Source organism: Lepus europaeus, chromosome 18 (assembly GCF_033115175.1).
Source record: "Lepus europaeus isolate LE1 chromosome 18, mLepTim1.pri, whole genome shotgun sequence".
NCBI classification, from domain to species: domain Eukaryota; kingdom Metazoa; phylum Chordata; class Mammalia; order Lagomorpha; family Leporidae; genus Lepus; species Lepus europaeus.
Genome location: NC_084844.1, coordinates 44,529,339 through 44,552,352, shown reverse-complemented (window position 1 = coordinate 44,552,352; position 23,014 = coordinate 44,529,339). Strand labels below are relative to the sequence as shown.

Sequence of the window (23,014 nt, the reverse complement as noted above, 5' to 3'; positions counted from 1 at the left end):
ATATTTGGGAGCTGGCATTGTGGTACAGTAGGTTAAGCCACCATCTGTGATATCAGCATCCCATACTCAAACACCAGTTTGAATCCCCAGATGCTCTGCTTCTAATCCAGCTCCCGCTAACGTGCCTGGCAAGGCAGTGGAAAACAGTCCAAGTGCTTGGGCCCCAATTACCCAGGTGGGAGACCAGGATGGAGTTACTGGCTTCTGGCTTAAGCTTGGCTTAAGCCTAGCTGGTTGTTGGGGCCATTTGGGGAGGGAACCAGCAGACAGATCTCTCGGCTTTCCCTCTCTGCAAATGTCTTTCAAGTAAATAAATAAATCTTAAAGAAAACAAAACAAAACCACACGCACACATTCTGCTCTTTATCTAAAAAAAAAGCACTTCCAATTTCTTTTTTCTTTTAAAATATTTATTTATTTATTTAGTGGAAGAAAGATACACAGGGAGAGACACAGAGACAGACAGCTCACATCCTCTGGTTCACTTCTCAAATGCCCACAATCAACAAGAAACTGTTAGCAAGGAACTCAAATCAGTCTCCCAGTAGGTGGTAGAAGCCAAATTACTCAAGCTATCACCTCTGCCTCTCATGGTCTGCATTATCAGGAAGCTGAAATCAGACGCCAGAGCAAGGAGTCAACCCCAGACAGTCCCATGTGGGATATGGGCATCTTGACACCTGCTCTGCCCCAGTTTCTTTTAGAGATAATCTCAACTACTAACTACATACTCTAAATAGATCCCCCCAAAAATAGGGTCTGTGGCCAACCTTAAGGATGATTTGAAGTCTCTATTACTAACTAATGAATACTGCCATTACAACTGTCTTTTCCTCTCAAGTAAATAAATAAATCTTAAAAAAAAAAAAAAAAAAAAAGAAAGACTATGGAACAAAGGAAGGACAATTCTCATTGAGGTTACATAAATTACATAAAGATTTCTGAAAAAACTAATTTGAGTTTAGAGACAGAAGATATTCAGTTTTTGTTTTATGTTAATTACTGTGGTAGGTAAGCTACGTACTCCAGTTTAAAAATTTTTTTTTCCAAGATTTATTTATTTATTTGAAAGGCAGACTTACAGGGAGACAGAGAGAGAGAGAGAGAGAGAGATCTTCCACCCTACTGGTTTACTCCCCAAATAGCCACAATTGCCAGGGCTGGGCCAGGCTGAAGCTAGGAGCCAGGAACTTCATCCAGGGCTCTCACATGGGTGCAGGGGCCAAGTTCTTGGGCCATCTTTCCCAGGGGCATTAGCAGGGAGCTGAATCATAAGTGGATTTAAATTGGCTGGCGCCAGCCCTTGTTTTTACTAGGTCACAGCTAGGTCACTGCTTGATACAATATTACAAGTAGAGTGTCCTTCAAGTCCTGGCTCTTCTTGTACCAATCTAGCTTCCTAATGTACTTAGGAAGCAGCGAATTATGGTCCAAATACTTGGGGTCCTGCCATTCAGATGGGATGGATGGATTTCCTGGCTCCTGGCTTTAGCCTGGTCCAACCCCAGCTGATGTAGCCATTTGTGGAGTGAACCAGTGGAAGGGAAATCATTCTCTCTCTCTCTCTCTCTCACTTTCCTTTTCTATCACTCTGTTTTTCAAATAACTAAATAAACAGATCCTTTTTAAAAAGAAATTTTAACAAGATGAGATAAATTCCCTCAAGGTATACTGGTCAAGCCTACAAGTAAGAATCTATGTATTTATTACATTGAGGCAGAATATAGAGTTGAAGTTATTTTACCTTAATATACATACTACCAGGTATTGGTTGATTGATTCAGTGTGCAATGAATGCATATATGACCAAATTTCTACTTATTTAAGAAAAAGTCTCCCCCTCACCTGTAACACTAATTTAAATATTTTCATATTTTTCACCAAGTGAGGCATTGTCATAAGCTTTTATTCTATGAGGGATCAAGAGCTATCTAGTTAAAAAGAGGAACTCTTGATTTATCTAGGCTTAGTAGTACTGCTCTTAAATACAGTTCCTGGTTAACAAAGTTCTTGAAAGTGCTTATAGACAGAAATGGAAGAATGAAATTTAGATACCTTCTGCTTCTACATAGGGATCTTCAAAAAGTTCATGGAAATGCCATTATGAAGAAACTGCAAGGATTTCAAATTTTGCTTGCACCCAAATAAGCTTTTAATTCCATTTCCTGTGAACTTATTGAAGTATGCACATTAACTGCCTGTATTCATTTTTTTTTTTTTTTAAACAGGCAGAGTGGATAGTGAGAGAGAGAAACCGAGAGAAAGGTCTTCCTTTTTGCCGTTGGTTCACCCTCCAATGGCCGCTGCAAGCGGCACATCGCACTGATCCGAAGCCAGGAGCCAGGTGCTTCTCCTGGTCTCCCATGCGGGTGCAGGGCCCAAGAACTTGGGCCATTCTCCACTGCCTTCCCGGGCCATAGCAGAGAGCTGGCCTGGAAGAGGGGCAACCGGGATAGAATCCGGCGCCCTGACCGGGACTAGAACCCGGTGTGCCAGCACCGCAAGGTGGAGGATTAGCCTGTTGAGCCACGGCGCCGGCCTATTTTTTTTAAAACATTTATTTATTTGAAAGGCAGTGACAGAGAGAAATTAAGAGACAGAAAAAGATTTTCCATCCTCTGGTTCAGTTCCCAAATGACCCAACAACCAGTTCTGGGCCAAGCTAAAGCCAAGAGCTAGGAATTCCATTCAGGTCCAAGTACTCAGGCTATCTTCCACTGTCTTCCCAGGCATGTTAGCAGGGAACTGGACTGGAAGTGGAGCAGCTGAGACCTGAACAGGCACCAGATGAGATGCTGGCATCACAGGCCATTGCTACAAAACACCAACCTCTGACTATATTCTGTTTCTTTAATGTTGTGCCATGAACACTGTAATAATTCCATATCACTGCCCAATGAGAAACAAATAACTTGAAAAACTCTTCAACAAGCATAAGGCTTTTACCAATAAACTGTAACTCTCAATGTCTGACTCAAGTCAAAGATGAAAATAAGCTGAAGTTACTTCCACTGAACACAAAGCACCACGTAGATGACAGTTGAAGGTAATCTTACACAACCCATTCCACAGAAACAGTGCCCCACCCCAAATCCTAATCAACACATATAAGTATTCAGACTGAAGATTCTTCCTCAATTTAAAGCCTTGGAGGGACTGGTTTCCTGGTGTGGAGGGTTAAGCAGTGGACTGTAACACCAGTATCCTACATGGACACTGGTTCATGTCCTGGCTGCTCTACTTCTGATCCAGCAGCCTACTAAGGGCTGGGAAAGCAGCAGAGGATGGCCTAAGTGTTGGGAACCAGAAAGATCTCCCAGCTTCTGGCCTTGGCCTGGCCCAGCCCTGGCCAATGCGGCCATCTGGGGAAGTCAATCAGCAGATGGAAGATATTTCTTTCTCTCTGTAGCTCTTTCAAATAAACACATGAATCTTAAAATAAAAAAAAAAAAAAAAAATCTAAGGGCCAGTGCTGTGGCATAGTAGGTTAAGCCTCCGCATGCAGCATCGCCATCCAATACAGGCACTGGTTCAAATTCCGGCTACTCCACTCTGACCCAGCTCCCTGTTAATGGCCTGGGAAAGTAGTGGAAGATGGTCCATATGCTTGGGCCCCTGAACCCACGTGGGAAACCTGGAAGAAGTTTCCTGGCTTCTGGCTTCAGATTGGTCCAGCTCTGCTGTTGTGGTCGTTGGGGGAGTGAACCAGTGGATGAAAGACCTCTCTCTCTCTGTAACTCTGCCTCTCAAAAAATAAGTAAGTCTTTTTTAAAAAAGCTAATCTGATTTGTTCAAATTGAACAAGTTAGATAGATACACATAAATAAGAGGAAAATGGGGGATTTTTTTCTTTACTAATGGAGAAATTTGAGTTCATTTGTCATTAGAAGGAGACATTCTATTTAAAAACTAACCATGAATGGGAAATACTACTTTCTCCTTACTTTTTATGTAGCATCTGAGAAAAATCAGACTACAGTTTATAAGCTTTCAAACTGAAAAGTCTCTAATAACAAGACACAAAAGGAAAGGTTAAAGTAAAACAACTACCCATCACCTAAGCACCAGAGAAATGCAGTCACATCAGGTTTATGGTATGAATATAGAAAATCAACAAGCTTGGCCAGCGCCGCGGCTCACTAGGTTAATCCTCCGCCTTGTGGCACCAGCACACCGGGTTCTAGTCCCGGTCAGGGCACCAAATTCTGTCCCGGTTGCCCCTCTTCCAGGCCAGCTCTCTGCTGTGGCCAGGGAGTGCAGTGGAGGATGGCCCAAGTGCTTGGGCCCTGCACCCCATGGGAGACCAGGAGAAGCACCTGGCTCCTGCCATCGGATCAGCGTGGTGCGCCGGCCATTGGAGGGTGAACCAACGCAAAGGAAGACCTTTCTCTCTGTCTCTCTCTCTCACTATCTACCCTGCCTGTCAAAAAAAGAAAAAGAAAAAAAAAAAAAAAAAAAGAAAATCAACAAGCTTTCAGTTTGGCTTACACTTAGGAACTGCTGTCTTTAGAATCACAATTACTGGGGACAATGCTGTGGCATAGTAGGCTAAGCCTCTGCCTACGGCGCCAGCATCCCATACAGGTACCAGTTCATGTCCTGGCTGCTCCTCTTCTGATCTAGCTCTCTGCGTATGGCCTGGGAAGGCAGTGGAGGATGGCCCAAGTGTTTGAGCCCCTTCCCCTGCATGGGAGACCTGGAGGAAGCTCCAGCTATTGTGGTTATTTGGGGAGTGAACCAGTGGATGCAGGATCTTTCTGTTTCTCCCTTTCTCTGGGAATCTACCTTTCAAATAAATAAGTAAAAATCTTAAAAAAATTAATTATTTCCATAGACATTGCTTTATATATCTTTTGGTGGTAGATTGCTATTACATAGCCAAATGATTATATCTCCACTGCAGAAACAAAATAAATATAAAAAATCATTATGAATTCCAATTTTTCTAAGCATTAACAAAGGAAGATTATGGTAACCAACATAACCACTTTCTAAGTGGTGAAATAATTAACTATCTTGAAGACAGAGCAAAGTGATATTTTACTCAGACACATGGAAAGGTTAAGGCATCTCAACTGTGCTTCTGTTTTTGTTAAGGATAGCTTGTTTGAATGGACTATGATGGGACTAGGCAATACCATTGGGTGTACTGTAGCTTCTAGATTTGCACACAGATTACTTCTGTAAATGAACCGCACTTTACTCCAGCAGAGTTAGCCAGAATAAAACAAAGAACAGTTTTATGGCTTAAATATTAGTTTGAAAAGTACTAGCAGGGACAGAGAGAAGAGACTTTAATTAAGAAATATTGTAGAATGTAGGCCTTACTGAATATAAAGAGGTATAAAATATGCAGACTTGTACAGATCAATGATCTGATCACTAATGACAGCCTATATTTCAAGTATTTTTGCTTTTTGCTTATTAAGACTCATGTGATTCTACTCCTTCAAATGTTTATATTTAAGTTACAAACAGAATTGTTAGCTCTGGTTGACTTTCATGAAGGGGAATAGATCAAGTGGCTTGAAAGGAAAAGGGAAGAGGGGAAACCTTTTATTTATAATGCACTTTTATATTTGGTACAAATCACATTTAGAGTAAATTAAACTTCCAAAATTCTATTACCTGAAATAACAAGGAAAAGCCAAGAGGTTAGCATGTTGACGCATGGAATTTATTAGACAAGGGGTACATTACAATAAGAATCTTGATTCTTACTTAGTAGCACTCCCCTACAGTTAAAATTTTGGCAGTTGTGTTGTATGCTGATGAAAAGTACATAAGCATAGTTCTGTAGTGATGGACATTCCATACTAAACCAATTCAAATGAAAATAAAAACATTCTCTCAATTTCTTAATAACTGGACATAGGTCTTAGACATTTCCTGCTAACATGGGTGCCTTATTATCCTATCCCCTTTATCCTGTCTGGTGTGGGCTTTGGAGTGAACTAGTGGCCAGAAGATACCTGTCTCTGTCTCATTCAGTTTCTTTGCCTTTCAAATAAAAGTAAGTAAGTACCTTCAAACTCTTAGGCTGTTGTCGAACTTCCATGACATGCTTTCGCCTTAGTTCACGTTCCCTTCGCTTATTATATTCCAGCTGGTTAGTGAGTTCAGTTTGATGCTGCAGTCTGATCAACTCACAGCGCATCTTCTGAATTGTGTTGAGGTGGCGGAACTCCAGTTCTTGCATGGATTCATGCTGTCGCAGAAGCATGGCATGCTCTAAGTCCTTCTGAGTTTGCCTTTTATTTAACTCCTAAACCATAACAAAAAGACAAGGATATAATTTATTGTGTACAATGCCAGAAAAAAAATTCTAGGTAACAGAATAACCAGGAAACAAATGTAATCAACCCTTTGATTCAACAGTAAATATCATGGTTCTATAACTTTACTTTTGTAAATGGGCAGTTAGTATCATAAATTTCCTTATCATATTCATTTATTATGCATTAACTTTTTTTTATTTGACAGGCACAGTTAGACAGTGAGAGAAATAGACAGAGAGAAAGGTCTTCCTTCCATTGGTTCACTCCCCAAATGGCTGCTACAGCTGGTGCGCTGCACCGATCCAAAGCCAGGAGCCAGGTGCTTCCTCCTGGTCTCCCATGTGGGTGCAGGGGCCCAAGAACTTGGGCCATCCTCCACTGCCCTCCCGGGCCACAGCAGAGAGCTGGACTGGAAGAGGAGAAACCAGGACTAGAACCTGGTGCCCATATGGGATGCCGGTGCTGCAGGCAGAGGATTAACCAAGTGAGCCATGGCACTGGCCCCATGCATTAACATTTTACTGCAATAAATTTAAGACATTATCAAATCTATCTCAAGCAGCTTAATGGCCTCATTTTAAAAATTTGTCTCCTGGGCCCAGCACTACAATGCAGCAGATTAAGTCACTGCTTATGAAACTGACATCCCATATTAGAGTGCTGGTTCAAATTCTGGCTGCTCCACTTCCAATCCAACTCCTCGCTAATGTGCGTGGGAAAACAGAAGACAGACCAACTACTTGAGACCCTGCTACCCACATGGGAGAACCAGATGAAGTGCCAGGCTCCTGGCTTTGGCCTGGATCAGTCCCAGCAGTTGTAGCCATTTGGGGAGTGAACTAGTACATGGAACATCACTCTTTATCTTTCTCTGTCCCTCTCTCTGTAACTCTGCATTTTAATAAATAGACAAATCTTAAAAAACAAACAAAGAAACAAAAAAAAACTCTATGCTTCTGTTACATCACCTCTCAAATCCAGAAAGTAATATAACTACTTCACAGATTTAACATAAGGGGGGGTTAGTGCTAAGGCATAGTAGGTTAAGAGCCCCTGCATCCACATAGTAGATCCAGAAGAAGCTCCTGGCTCCTGGCTTCAGATAGGCCCAGCTCTGCCATTTTGGCCATTTGTGGATTGAACCAGTGGATGAAACCTCTCTGTGTGTAAATCTGCCTCTCAAATAAATAAATAAATAATTAAAAAAAAAATAGAAAAAGAGGGGCCGGCGCTGTGGCACAGTGGGTTAACGCCCTGGCCTGAAGAGCCAGCATCCCATATAGGTGCCGGTTCTAGTCCCAGCTGCTCCTCTTCCGATCCAGCTCTCTGCTGTGGCCTGGGAAAGCAGTGGAAGGTGGCCCAAGCCCTTAGGCCCTTGCACCCATGTGGGAGACCGGGAGGAAGCCCCTGGCTCCTGGTTTCAGATCGGCACAGCTTCGAGTAAACCATCACGTGGAACATCTCTCTCTCTGTCTCTACTCTCTCGATAACTCTATCTTTGAAATAAATAAAATAAACCTTAAAAAAAATAGAAAAAGAAATGAATTAAAAAATAACGAACTCTCAGAATAATATCTAGCACCTGGTACTCAATACATGCTGTCACCTTATAAAAAAATCCTTTTCTGGCCGGCGCCGTGGCTCAACAGGCTAATCCTCCGCCTTGCGGCGCCGGCACACCGGGTTCTAGTCCCGGTCGGGGCACCGATCCTGTCCCGGTTGCCCCTCTTCCAGGCCAGCTCTCTGCTGTGGCCAGGGAGTGCAGTGGAGGATGGCCCAAGTGTTTGGGCTCTGCACCCCATGGGAGACCAGGAGAAGCACCTGGCTCCTGCCATCGGAACAGCGCGGTGCGCCGGCCGCAGCGCGCTACCACGGCGGCCATTAGAGGGTGAACCAACGGCAAAGGAAGACCTTTCTCTCTGTCTCTCTCTCTCTCTCACTGTCCACTCTGCCTGTCAAAAATAAAAAAAATAAAAAAAATAAAAAAAAAAATCCTTTTCTGAGGTTAAAAAAAAGTACCCATGTCCATATGTAATGTAAAAGCCAAATTTGCCATCTTTACCTCTGTACTCTCTCCCCAGAAGCTAACAGTTTGGTGCCTATGCTGCTCAACTTTCCCCTTCTTTATTGTGACACAATTATTATATATTATTATGTATTTTTAAAAATTGAACAATATATACAAGTATGTAATCTGCTTTCTTCATAGATCCAGATCAGATCAGCACATACAAATGATTTTTAAGTTTCATTCAAAATTATTGCTTTGTGATGACAACATTTTTTCAATCACTCCTCTATGGCTGGAGTGTTTCCATTATTTGCATTTATAAAGAAAGTACCAATAAATACCTAGCTGTGGTGCATTCTATAATCAAGCTATTACTGTAGCATTGAGTTCTAGAAGCAGATTTGGCAGGAAAAACATATATACATACTACATTTTAAAAGCTAGTGCTGGGGCCAGCACAGTGGCGCAGTGGGTTAACGCCCTGGCCTGAAGCGCTGGCATCCCATATGGGCCCCGGTTCTAGTTCCGGCTGCTCCTCTTCCCATCCAGCTCTCTGCTATGGCCTGGGATAGCAGTAGAAGATGGCCCAAGTCCTTGGGCCCCTGTACCCACGTGGAGACCTGGAAGAAGCTCCTGGCTCCTGACTTTGGATCAGCGCAGCTCCGGCCATTGCGGCCATTTGGGGAATGAACCAGTGGATGGAAGACCTCTCTCTCTGTCTCTACCTCTCTCTGTAACTCTGTCTTTCAAATAAATAAAATAAAACTTTAAAAAACAAAAAAGCTAGTGCTATAATTCACACACCCAAAAGAGAGTACCACTTTATACCCTTTCTGACAGTGTCCACTAACCCATGCCATTAATAGTACTGGATTTTATAAATCTTACGAATTTTTCTGATCTAACTGTAACAAGTTCCAATTTGAATTTCTTTACTAGGGTATTCCCACAATGATAACATATTAGAAGTTTATTTTAACCGAATTTTGACAGTAAATTTTTTTATGCTCACAGGTATCCTAATCATAAGGAAAATTATTTTCATTGTCATAAGAATTTCTACAGGGTCAGCATTGTGGTATAGCCAGTAAAGCAACAACAGACTACAATGCCAGCATACCATATGGGTGCTGGTTCATGTCCTGGCTGTTCCATTTCCAATCCAGATACCTGTGAAAGTGCGTGAGAAAGCAGTGGAACATGGTCCAAGACCTTAAGTCCCTGTACCCATGTGGAAAATCCTGAAGAAGCTCCTGACTTCAGACTGGCCCAACCATGGCCATTGTGGCCATTCTGGGGAGTTAACCAGTGGATGGAAGATCTCTCTCTGTAATTGCGCCTTTCAAATAAATAAAATAAATCTTAAGAAAAATTTCTACATTTACCTGATTAATAATTATATGATTGTAAAAATATGTTACATGGTAATACACATGGCACATATTTCAGACCAAAGAGGCAAAGATTACCCAGTTGATTTCCTTATATTTAAAAATTATTTTGTAACATATTTATTTGAAAGGCAGAGTTACAGAGAGGCAGAGGCAGAGAGAGACAGAGGTCTTCCACCTGCTGGTTCATTTCCTAGATGGCTGCAATGGCTGGAGCTGTGTCAATTTGAAGACAGGAGCTTCTTCCTAGTCTCCCTTGTGAGTGCAAGGGCCCAAGGACTTGGGCCACTTTCCACTGCTTTCCCAGGCCATAGCAGAGAGCTGGATTGGAAGTGGAGCAGCCAGGACTCGAACCAGCATTGACATGGGATGCCAATAATGCGGGCAGTGGCTTTACCTGCTACACTCTAGCACCAGACCCTAAAAATTAATTTCATTCACAGATTTAATAAATATTTATTGAATTTATATGATAGGTCAGACACTGGGGATATAAAGAACTTTAAAAAGCCTGGAACTTTTTTTTTTTTTGACAGGCAGAGTGGACAAGCAGAGTGAGAGAGGGAGACAGAGAGAAAGGTCTTCCTTTGCTGTTGGTTCACCCTCCAATAGCCACCGCGCTGATCTGAAGGCAAGAGCCAGGTGCTTCTCCTGGTCTCCCATAGGGTGCAGGGTCCAAGCACTTGGGCCATCCTCTACTGCACTCCCGGGCCACAGCAGAGAGCTGGCCTGGAAGAGGGGCAACCAGGACAGAATCCGGCGCCCTGACCGGGACTAGAACCCGGTGTGCTGGCACCGCAAGGCAGAGGATTAGCCTATTGAGCCGTGGTGCTGGCTAAAAGCCTGGAACTTTAACAATTTCCATTCCAGTGGGACAAAAGTGCATACATGTAGGTGTCTGAGAAGGATCCAGAGGTCAAGGAAGGAATTCTGAGGAGATTACACTGGAATAGAAACATAAAGATAGAGAAGAGTAATCTAGGCAGATAGTATAGTACAAAGGCTTTGACACTATAACATAATCAGCATATTATCAGAAGATTACCTTTATAAAAGGATTTACAATTTCATGTCATTCTAACGTACCTCCCTGACAAGGTCCTGCTCCAAGTTATGACGCCCAAGTAACATTCTTCTTTTGAAGCGACGGCATTCCAGCTCTAAATATTGTCTCTGACGTCGAAGAAGGTTAGCCTCTTCTTCTGCTTGGAAATGCTGTATATTCTCCTTCTGTTTGGAAAGCCACTCCTGTTTTTCTTTTTTGGGGGTGCTCTGGTTTTCATTCAGTTCCTAGAAATATAAAAAACAACTTAGCACAAAAGACACAAGACACATCCTTCTTTAAAACCTCTCCAGGAGTGGTGCTGTGGTGTGGTGGGTTAAGCCCAACCCATATGGGTGCCGGTTAGAGACCTGGCAACTCCACTTCTGATCCAGCTTTCTGCTGTGGCCTGGGGAAGCAGCAGAAGATGGCCTAAGTCCTTGGGCCCCTGGACCCATGTGGGAGACCCGGAAGAAGTTCCTGGCTCCTGGCTTCAGATCGGCACAGCTTGGACCATTGCAGCCAATTGGGGAGTGAACCAGCGGATGGAAGACCTCTCTCTCTCTCCATCTCCTTCTCTCTATATAACTCTGACGTTCAAATTAATAAATAAATCTTAAAAAAATAAAAGTAAAACCTTTCCAAATAGGGCTGGTGCTGTGGTACAGTGGGTCAAGCTGTGGCCCACAGCACCAGCATCTCATATGGGCACCTGTTTGAGTCCTGTTTCACTTCTGATCTAGCTCCCAGCTAACGAGCCTCGGAAAGCAGTGGAAGATGGCCCAAAAGCTTGGGCCCTTGCACCCACATAGGAGACCTAGAAGAAAGCCCCTGACTCCTGGCTGTGGTCGTTATAGCCATTTGCGAATGGAAGATCTCTCTCTGTCTCTCCTTCTCTCTCTCTTTAACTCTGCCTTTCACTAAATAAATAAATATTAAAAACACTCTTTCCAAGCACATTAACAATGCAGTACTTTCAGGTAAAAATCATGCATGAGGCTGGACATGTGGCGTAGCGGGTAAAGCTACCACCTCCAGTGCCAGTATCCCATACCAATGCTGGTTCGAGACTCGGCTGCTCCACTTCTGATCCAGCTCTCTGCTATGGCCTGGGAAAGCACTAGAAGATGGCCAAAGTCCTTGGCACCTGCACCCGTGTGGAAGACTCAAAAGAAGCTCCTGGCTCCTGGCTTCAGATTGGCACAGCTCTGGCTGTTATAGCCAACTGAGGAGTGAACCAGCGGATGGAAGATTGATCTCTCTCTGCTTCTCCTCTCTGTGTAACTCTGACTTCCAAATAAATAAATAGTTAAAAAAAATCATCCATGAATTGAAATTAGGACTAAAATATAGTTGAATATTTCACTTCTTATTTTGGACATTCTCAATACATTTCTGGCAAAATTTGTTTTTTTAAGATTTATTTTATTTATTTCAAAGAGTTACAGAGAGAGGTAGAGACAGAGAGAGTTCTTCCATCCACTAGTTCACTCCCCAAATGGCTACAACAGCCGGAACTGAGCCAACTCAAAGCCAGGAGCCAGGAACTTCTAGGTTTCCCACGTGGGTGCAGGGGCCCCAGGATCTGGGCCATCTTCTACTGCTTTCCCAGGTGCATTAGCAGAGAGCTGGATCAGAAGTGGAGCAGCAGACTCGAACTAGCGACCACGTGGGATGCTGATGCTGCTGAACATGTCAGGGTTTAATCCACTACGCTACAGTGCTGGCCCCTCTGGCACAATTTTAAAAATTCTAAAAAAGAACCAGGAATTAAATAGAAAACCAATATAAACCAATGAATGGAATTTAATTTTCAGAATTAGTAACCATTGAACAAATTAAAATCAATACTTTTCTTTTTTAAAAAGATTTATTTATTTGAAAGTCAAAGTTACACAGGGAGACAAGCAGAGGCAAAGTTACAGAGAGGTAGAGAGAGGGGTCTTCCAACCACTGGTTTAATTCCCAGATGGCTGCAACAACCAGACCTGTGCCAATCCAAAGCCAGGAGCTTCTTCTGGGTCTCCCACGTGGAAGCAGGGGCCCAAGGACTTGAGCTATCCTCCACTGCTTTCCCAGGCCATAGCAGAGAGTTAGATTGGAAGTGGAGCAGCTGGGACTCGAATCGGCGCCCATATGGGATGCCGGCACTGCAGTCGGCAGCTTTACCCACTACAACACTGCACTGGCCCCTAAAATCAATACTTTTCTAAACAGTTTTAAAAAGCATCTCACAAACTACATCAGGAAAACACATTTATATGGGACAAGTTAAAAAAAAATGACAATACAGTCAATGATGCAAATCCTAGCATGTTAATTAACATACTAACATCAATCATTTACAGAATATAAAGTGGTCATCTTTCCTAGATATGAGATGACTTTTCAGGCATTACCAAACTTAGAGTCTTTCCTCTGTTATTGAACAAAGAGACTATTTATTTAGATATTTAGTTAATAAGATATTCAAACACATAAAAATAAAAACAAAGAAATGAGTAGTTCTCAATGCAGGAGTGTATGTTTAAGAACTATAGTGGGCCGGCGCCGTGGCTCAGTAGGCTAATCCTCCGCCTTGCGGCGCCGGCACACCGGGTTCTAGTCCCGGTCGGGGCACCGATCCTGTCCCGGTTGCCCCTCTTCCAGGCCAGCTCTCTGCTGTGGCCAGGGAGTGCAGTGGAGGATGGCCCAAGTGTTTGGGCTCTGCACCCCATGGGAGACCAGGAGAAGCACCTGGCTCCTGCCATCGGAACAGCGCGGTGCGCCGGCCGCAGCGCGCTACCGCGGCGGCCATTGGAGGGTGAACCAACGGCAAAAGGAAGACCTTTCTCTCCGTCTCTCTCTCACTGTCCACTCTGCCTGTCAAAAATTAAAAAAAAAAAAAAAAAAAAAAGAACTATAGGGGTCCGGCACTGCGGTATAGCAGGTAAAACCGCCCCCTGCAGTGCCAGCATCCTATATAGGCAACAGTTAAAGTCCTGTCTGCTCCACTTCCAATCCAGCTCTCTGCTGTGGCCTGGGGAAGCAGTAGAAGATGGCCCAAGTCCTTGGGACCCTGCTCCCGCAAAGGAGACCCAGAAGAAACTCCTGGCTTCGGATTGACACAGCTCTGGCCTTTGCGGCCATTTGGGGAGTGAACAAGCGGATCAAAGACCTCTCTCTCTCTCTGCGGCTCTGACTTTCAAATAAATAAATATTTCTTTTTTAAAAAAAAGACACTATGGGAAGATGCAGGAATGACATGGGTACATGCAGAGAATCACTTGGGTGTCTTTAAAAATCTGCCAGAAAACACCCCCTTTCTGATATGTTCTTTTCTCTAGCAGGGGTGGAGAACATTTAGCCCATGGGTCTTAAGTGCTCTGGCCCTGCCAAGGCAAGCACAGATGGGACTTGAAATTCAATATATCTGTAGCAGGCTAATTTTTAGGTTGATAATTTTGTATGGCCCATGAATGCCATTAAAAATAGCTAAATAGAAAAGCCGGTGCTGTGGCATAGCAGGTAAAGCCGCCGCCTGCAGTGCCGGCATCTGGCTGCTCCTCTTCCAATCCAGATCTCTGCTATGGCCTGGGAAAGCAGTGGAAGATGGCCCAAGTCTTTCAGCAACTGCACCCAAGTGGGAGACCCAGAAGAAGCTCCTGGCTCCTGGCTTTGGATCAATGTAGCTCCAGCCGTTGCGGCCATCTGGAGAGTGAACCAGCGGATGAAATACTCACACACTCTCACTCTCTCTCTCTGCCTCTCTGTAACTCTGAGTTCCAAATAAATATATAAATCTTAAAAAAAAAAAAAATCCAAATAAATCCTTGGTAGAAAAAAGGTTCCCCACCTTTGTTCTATAGTGAGTATCATTATTCTAAATGAGCATCCTACACACACAAAAGAAAATAAATTAGTATGATTACAAGCTATTTGCCTAAAGGATTATCAAAACTAACCCATAAAGTAAAATTTCATTTCACTGGAAAATTGAAGTGTACTAATGTACTTTGTTGGATATTTAGAGATAGAAATCCCATTTATAATTTTTTCATATTCAGTGTTCCAATATAGGGTTTGATTTTTGTATTATTGTTAGGGGAATATTTCACAGGTTATATACCCTTTAGAGTTGGAAAATTTTATAAATGAAACTCTTTGGCAGAGTATTTATAGCAAGTCTGTCCACTAATTTGTACACAATAGGACTAACATACATGATTACAAGGCCAATTCTTACACACATATAAAGCATTAATATCAAAGAATAATTTTTACTTTATCAAGATCAATTAAGTTATCATAGTGTGCTAACTAATTACATGTACTAAAAATTTCAGTTGGTCATTCACACTGGAACTAAGGCTTTCTTCAAAGTTACTGCTAACTGATTTTTTAAAAAGTTCAAAAAGTAGCACATGAAGGGCAAATATGAAAACATGTCACCATGAAGAAATAATTAGCATATTGATCCAGTAAAGAAAATGTGACAAACATGCCTCTTATCCTTATTCCATGTTAAAATTATTATAAAAATAAATTATTATAATCTTCTAACGTAAGGTTTATTTTTAAAGTATGAAATGTGGTCTTTTTCCACAGCTTATATGTTTTTATTTTTAATGGGTAAGTTACATAACCTATAACTAAACTACTATTAAAAATCATATTTTCAAGAACCTATTTTAGATCCTACTTGACTAGGAAGCTCAATTAAGCATAACTGCTTATATTCAACGTCTTCATTTATGCTAACATATATTTAACATCTACAGCCAAAGAAAATACTTAGAGTTGAGAACCATTAGTTATAACTAATAAGCAGGTAACTGGCTAGTAAATTTTTATAAAGTAAGTACCTCCTTAAGTTGTTCTTTTCGAAGTTTATATTCTCTTTTCTGGGACTCCAAAAAGCTATTCAGTTCCTTCTTCTGTTGGGCTTGAATATGTTGCTGAAATTTCTTCTCTTCATTGGCCATCACTTTAGCCTATATGAAATTAAAAATGAATCAAATTAGTTAAGTAGATAAAAACTGAAAGTAGCAGGTTAAGTTGCAGTCTGAGACACCAGCATCTCATATGGTCGCCAGTTCAAGTCCCAGCTGCTTCACTTCTGATCCAGCTCCCTGCTAATGCGCCTGGGAAAGCAGTGGTTGGCCCCAGTATTTGGAACCTTGCTACCCACATGGAAGACCCAGATGGAGTTCCAGGCTCCTGGCTTTAGCCTAGCCCAGCCTTGCCATTGTGGTAGCTTAACCAAATAGGATAAATTTTTTATTTTTTTTAAATAATTGAGAACATTGTTGCTACTTTAAAAAAAAAAAAAGATTCATTCATTTACTTCTAAAGTTAAAAAGAGAGAATCTTTCACCCACTGGTTCACTCCTCAGATGGCTGCAAGAGCCAGTGCTTGGTCAGGCTGAAGCCAGGAATCAAGAACTTCACATCTGGTCTCCCATGTGGATGGCATGAGCCCAAACACCTGAGCCATCCTCTACTTCTTTTCCCAGGCCATCACCAGGGACCTGGATTAGAAGTGGAGCATTCAGGACATGAACTGGCACCCATATGGGATGCTGGTGTTGCAGGTAGAAGTTTACCTGCTATGCCACAAGGAGGGCCCTGGGATTAACTGGAATTTTAATTAATAATTTCTAATATTCTCTGTAGGTATTAATCTTCAAATATTCTGATATGAAAATGCTACTAAAAATATAAGGATGGATTCCAAACAGAAAACAGAATTATGAATGACCTTTTGAGACCAAATCATCTACTGATGGTTTTATCAGATAATCAGGGTGCCAAAATCCTAGAATAACTGAATGACTTACCCCCATGACACTATAAAACTATCAAGCATAAGGAAATGACTCCATGATTATTAGTACTTGATATTAAAACAAATTAACTTTCCATACTCAAAATGCACATACACAATTAGGGGACCATCTTTTTTTGTGACTGATCTGTCATCAATCAATAGAAAGTTTTATGCAAGTTACATAAATGCTTCTCCCTTTCCTCAATTGACGTGGTTCCTTGAAACAGATACCCTAATACCAAAACATCATGTCGGTTAATTTTGAGAAAGAAAGACATAAGCTAAAATAAGCAAATTAATATAGTGAATCAACTACCTCTTTTTCCATGGCAGCCTGGTGCTTCTTGATAAGTTTCTCCATTTCTGCAGCAAAATTATTTCGCTGAGTTTCAAGATCTTTGTCTAATCTGAGGCGGTGTTCATCCATCTCAGCCTTTAGCTTATTTTCTAGAGTCATCAGTTGCTTTTGATGTTGACGCCTCATTCGCTTATAGCCAGACATCTGTTCTCTAAGCTCAGAGTCCTGCTCATGTTCTTGCATCTGCCTTGTAACCTAGACATAAAATAATGGAGAGAAAATAATAAGACAAAACATTTTTTTTCAAAGGCATTTTAGACCATACCATTATTAACTAAGTAGGTAGTTAAGGTAAGAGAACCCAATGTTAGCAGTTTCTAATTAAATTTCCAGGAGACTTTAAAAAGAAATAGAATAGATAAGCTGGTTATAAAATTGTACATGAGAATGTAAAGGACCTAGAACAACCACGACTTGGGCCATCTTCTACTGCTTTACCAGGCCATAGGAGAGAGCTGGATCGGAAGAGGAGCAGCCAGGACTAAACTCCTGTCCATATGGGATGCCAGCACCACAAGTGAAGGATTAACCTACTGCATCACAGCGCTGGCCCTTGTAGCATTCCTTTTTATAGTTGAATTATTCCATTGTGTGTTTAATTTTTTTTTTTTTTTGACAGGCAGAGTGGATAGTGAGAGAGAGAGACAGAGAGAAAGGTCTTCCTTTTTGCCGTTGGTTCACCCTCCAATGGCCGGTGCACCGCGCTGATCCGAAGCCAGGAGCCAGGTGCTTTTCCTGGTCTCCCATGCGGGTGCAGGACACAAGCACTTGGGCCATCCTCCACTGCCTTCCCGGGCCATAGCAGAGAGCTGGCCTGGAAGAGGGGCAACTGGGATAGAATCCGGCGCCCCAACCGGGACTAGAACCTGGTGTGCCGGCGCCGCAAGGCGGAGGATTAGCCTGTTAAGCCACGGCGCCAGCCGTGTGTTTAATTTTTTAATCCACTGATAGGAATTTGTGTTTTTTATACCTTTTGACTATTGTGAAAAGTGTTGCTATGAGCATGAGCATACGTGCAGTTGTCTGAATTCGAGCTTTTAATTGTTTGAGAGGCAGAAAGACAGAGACAAAGAGACTAGAATGGTCATATCTAGTAGTTCACTTCCAAAATGCCTCTAGTGGTCCTTGGCTGGGGGCGAAGCCAGGAGCCAGGAATTCAATTCAGGTATCCCATGTGAGTGGCAGGAATTACCTGAGCCATCATCACTGCTTCTAGGGCCTACATTGACAGAAAGCTTGATTCAAGAGCTAGATGCCGGCTTTGAACCCAGGCACTCCAATAGGGAATACAAGTGTCTTAACCACAGGCCAAACATCTGCCCTTGTAAATTTTTTTTTTTTTTTTTTTTTGACAGGCAGAATGGATAGTGAGAGAGAGAGACAGAGAGAAAGGTCCTCCTTTTTGCCGTTGGTTCACCCTCCAATGGCCGCTGCGGCCGGCGCATCGCGCTGATCCGAAGCCAGGAGCCAGGTGCTTCTCCTGGTCTCCCATGCAGGTGCAGGGCCCAAGCACTTGGGCCATCCTCCACTGCCTTCCCGGGCCATAGCAGAGAGCTGGCCTGGAAGAGGCGCAACCGGGATAGAATCCGGCGCCCCAACCGGGACTAGAACCTGGTGTGCCTGCACCGCAAGGTGGAGGATTAGCCTGTTAAGCCACGGCGCCGGCCTAAATTTTTTTTAATTTAGAATATTACTATTAAAATATACACTGCCTCTGTAATGATCATTCTATTCTCTCTAACCAGGAGTTAGTTTTCTTAGATTTTTAGATGTGTGCCTAGCTTATTTCACTTAGCATAGTTTTCTCTAGATTCATCTGTGAGGTTGTAAATGACAAGATTCCCCCACCCACATTTTTTTCCTTTTAAGATTAACTTATTTGAAAGGCAGAGTAACACAGAGGGGAAGAAAGAGAGAGAGAGAGAGAGAGAGAGAGAGAGATCTTCTATGAGCTAATTCAATCCCCAAATGGTGGCAACAGCTGATGCTGGGCCAGGCTGAAGCAAGGAGCTAGGAATTCTATCTGGGTCTCCCACTAGGAAAGTAGGGCCCCCAAGCACTTGGGCCATCTTCTGCTGCTTTCCCAGGAGCATTAGTGGCGAGCTGGATCAGAAGCAGGACTTGAACTGGTGCACTGACAGGGATGCTGGCATTACATAACTCCAGCCTCATCTACTCCACCCCCCTGTTTTAAGGTAGAACAATATTCTACTTTATGTATGTATATATACATATCACATTTTCTTTATTTATTCATCTGGTGATGGCCATTTAGGCTGATTTCCCTATCTTGGCTATTGTGAATAATGCTACAATAAACAACGGAACAAAGATATCCCTTCCACATATTGCTTTCAGTTTCTTGGCTATATACCCAGGAGCAGGATTAAAGGATCATATGGTAATTCAATTTTTAGTTTTTTGAGGAATCTCCATACTGTTTTCCATAAAGGCTATACAACAATATACAAGAGTTCCCATTTCTCTACACTCTTGCCAACACTTGTTTTATTTCATCCTTTTGATAATGTTTTAAATTCTTTTGGGTATATACCTAGGAGTAAAATTATTGAGTCATACAGAAACTATGTTTAACTTTCTGAGGAATCATTAACTTTGCAGCAATGGCTAACCCATTTTACTAGCAATGTCGAAGAATTACATATGCCCTACAATACCTCTCATCTTGTTTTCTTTTAAGTACAGGCATTCTAGTGCGTGTGCAGTGGTGCCTCATTATGGTTTTAAGTTGCATTTTTCTAATAACTACTGATATTTTCATATGTTCCTTTTCCATTTGCGTATCTTTTTTTTTTTTTCTTAAGAATTATTTCATTTATTTGAAAGGCAGAGTTAGAGAGAAGGCAAGGCAGAGAGAGAAAGAGGTCTTCCATCTGCTGGTTCATTCCCTAGATGGCCACAATGGCCAGGGCTGGGACAGGCTGAAGCCAGGAGCCTGTTCTGGGTCTCCCATGTGGGTACAGGGATCCAAGGGCTTACGCTATCTTCTGTTGCCTTCCCAGGCACATTAGCAGGGAGCTAGATTGGAAGTGGAGTAGCTGGAACCCGAAAGGGTACCCATATGGGATGACAGTGTGGCAGGTGGCAGCTTAACCCACTATGTCACAATGCTGGCCCATTGTGTATCTTCTTTAGAGAAATGTCTGTTCAAGCCCTTTGCCTAATTTTAAATTGGGTTGTTTAAAGTGGATTACTTTTCACAATTTTTTTTTATTGCAGTTAAATACACCCATATGGGACACCAACAATGCAGGTGGAGGCCTAACCTTCTATGACACAGCACCAGCCCCTCAAACTTAATTTAAAATGTTTAATTTATGATTCAAAACAGTAGAGAAGGAACAGGTAAATTACAGACGGAGAAAAAATATTTGTAAGATGTATATGGGGGCTGGCGGCACAGCTCAATAGGCTAATCCTCTGCCTGCGGCGCTAGCACACCAGGTTCTAGTCCCAGTCGGGGCGTTGGATTCTGTCCCAGTTGCCCATCTTCCAGGCCAGCTCTCTGCTGTGGCCCAGGAGTGCAGTGGAGGATGGCCCAAGTGCTTGGGCCCTGCACCCCATGGGAGACCAGGAGAAGCACCTGGCTCCTGCCTTCAGATCGCCGCGGCGGCCATTGGAGGGTGAACCAACGGCAAAGGAAGACCTTTCTCTCTGTCTCTCTCTCTCACTGTCCACTCTGTCAAAAAAAAAAAAAAAGATGTATATGGGATGTAGTATTTGTATCCAGACCATATTAAAAACGCTCCTGCCATGGCCTGGGATAGCAGTAGAAGATGGCCCAAGTCCTTGGGCCCCTGCACCTATGTGGGAGACATGGAAGAAGCTCCTGGCTCCTGGCTTTGGATCGGTGCAGCTCCGGCCGTTGTGACCATCTGGGGAGTGAATCAGAGGATGGATTCTCTGCCTCCTCTCTCTTTCTCTGCCACTCCTTCTCTCTTGGTAACTCTGACTTTCAAATAAATAAAGTCTTTAAATAAATAAAAACTCTGGCCGGCACTGCGGTTCACTAGGCTAATCCTCTGCCTGTGGCGCCGGCACACCGGGTTCTAGTCCCGGTTGTGGCGCCAGATTCTGTCCCGGTTGCTCCTCTTCCAGTCTAGCTCTCTGCTATGGCCCGGGAGTACAGAGGAGGATGGCCCAAGTGCTTGGGCCCTGCACCCCATGCGAGACCAGGAGAAGCACCTGGCTCCTGGCTGTGGATCAGTGCAGCGTGCCAGCTGTAGCAGCCATTTAGGGGGTGAACCAATGGAAGGCAGACCTTTCTCTGTCTCTGTGTACTCTGCCTGTCCAAAAAAAAAAAAAAAAAAAACAAACCACCTCTTCTATTTGAATGCTAAAGATATGTTCATTTTATTGTATGAAGGAATCCGAAGGCAGAAAAAGGTAAAATGAATTATGGTACATAATACGTATTGAATAATGCAGTTATATATTGATCTGTTTAAGAGAAATAAGGTTATAATTTTCCAGTTCAATGATCTTCAAAAGGTCATGAAAGGGATTGCTGGGTCTCCTAGAGTAATAAACATCTAAGAAGTGGGGTTAGAGGCCGGCGCCGTGGCTCAACAGGCTAATCCTTCACCTTGTGGTGCCGGCACACTGGGTTCTAGTCCCAGTTGGGGCGCCAGATTCTATCCCGGTTGCCCCTCTTCCAGGCCAGCTCTCTGCTATGGCCCGGGAGGGCAGTGGAGGATGGCCCAAGTCCTTGGGCCCTGCACCCGCATGGGAGACCAGGAGAAGCACCTGGCTCCTGCCTTCGGATCAGCGAGATGCGCTGGCCACAGCGGCCATTGGAGGGTGAACCAACGGCAAAAAGGAAGACCTTTCTCTCTCTCTCTCACTCACTGTCCACTCTGCCTGTCCAAAAAAAAAAAAAAAAAGAAGTGGGGTTAGGGCCACGGTGGGTATGTAACTATATATATAGTCCAAGAGAGAAATAGTACATACCAGTGATGCCGTCCGTATGGTAGCAAAGTGTTCTCTATTACGATAGTGTGATTTGTGACGAGATACTTGGGGTGGAGATTGTGGATCTGATACTCTTGTTCTAGGATCTCCTTCTTCTCTGTAATTTTCCTCCTCCTGTACAAAGAAAGAGACAATATTATGTAAGATGAAAAACACAGTTTGAGTCCTCATAGAAATTAAAATCAAAAAACAACTTGATCAATAAATCTCAAAGACATAATTTTAAAAAGCAAAAATAAAACATGGGAATGCTGTCTTTTACTTTCAACATAATTAGAATTATGAAAAATTATTTCTGTGGCTGGTACTGCGCCTTAGTAGGTTAAGTCATCACCCGCAGCACCAGTATCCCATATGGGCCCTGGTTTGAGTCCCATTTGCTCCACTTCCAATCCAGCTCCCTGCTAATGTGCCTGGGAAAGCAGCAGAGGATGGCCCAAGTGCTTGGGCCTCTACACCCAAATGAGAGACCTGGATGAAACTCCTGGCTCCTGGCTTTGGCTTGGCCCAGCCTCAACCATTGTGACCATTTGGGGAGTGAACCAGCAGATCAAAGATGTATCTCTCTAACTCTGCTGTCTTTCAAATAAATAAAATAAAAGTTTTAAAAAATTTCCATAGTGAATGAAACAGTACAAAAATTGAGGATTTGAAAATATACAAGGCTAGATTTATATCCTATTCTTTACATGCAAAACTGAACTGCTTTAATATAACTTTAAAACAAAGATAATAAGGCCGGCGCCGTGGCTCAACAGGCTAATCCTCTGCCTTGCGACGCCGGCACACCAGGTTCTAGTCCCAGTCGGGGCACCAGATTCTATCCCGGTTGCCCCTCTTCCAGACCAGCTCTCTGCTATGGCCTGGGAAGGCAGTGGAGGATGGCCCAAGGACCTTGGGCCCTGCATCCGTACGGGAGACCAGGAGAAGCACCTGGCTCCAAGCTTCGGATCAGCGCGATATGCTGGCCGCAGCGGCCATTGGAGGGTGAACCAACGGCAAAAAGGAAGACCTTTCTCTCTGTCTTTCTCTCTCACTATCCACTCTGCCCGTCAAAAAAAAAAAAACAAAAAACCAAAAACCAAAGATAATAAAACATGTAGCCAAAATTCTAACTAATATTGATAAACTAC

General features: G+C 43.0%; 1 protein-coding gene across 3 annotated transcripts in view; it reads right to left on the bottom strand.

Annotated features, from left to right (window-relative positions):
• TAOK1 (TAO kinase 1) overlaps positions 1 to 23,014 on the bottom strand; it is a 155,187-nt gene that overhangs the window by 19,840 nt on the left and 112,333 nt on the right. For all 3 annotated transcript variants that reach the window (XM_062175210.1, XM_062175209.1, XM_062175211.1), the window contains 5 exons: positions 21,861 to 21,995; positions 16,848 to 17,084; positions 15,567 to 15,695; positions 10,767 to 10,970; positions 6,026 to 6,265 (listed from right to left, as the gene is read on the bottom strand). In XM_062175210.1, the coding sequence (XP_062031194.1) occupies positions 6,026 to 6,265; positions 10,767 to 10,970; positions 15,567 to 15,695; positions 16,848 to 17,084; positions 21,861 to 21,995 (945 nt within the window). The remainder of the gene's footprint in view (positions 1 to 6,025; positions 6,266 to 10,766; positions 10,971 to 15,566; positions 15,696 to 16,847; positions 17,085 to 21,860; positions 21,996 to 23,014) is intronic.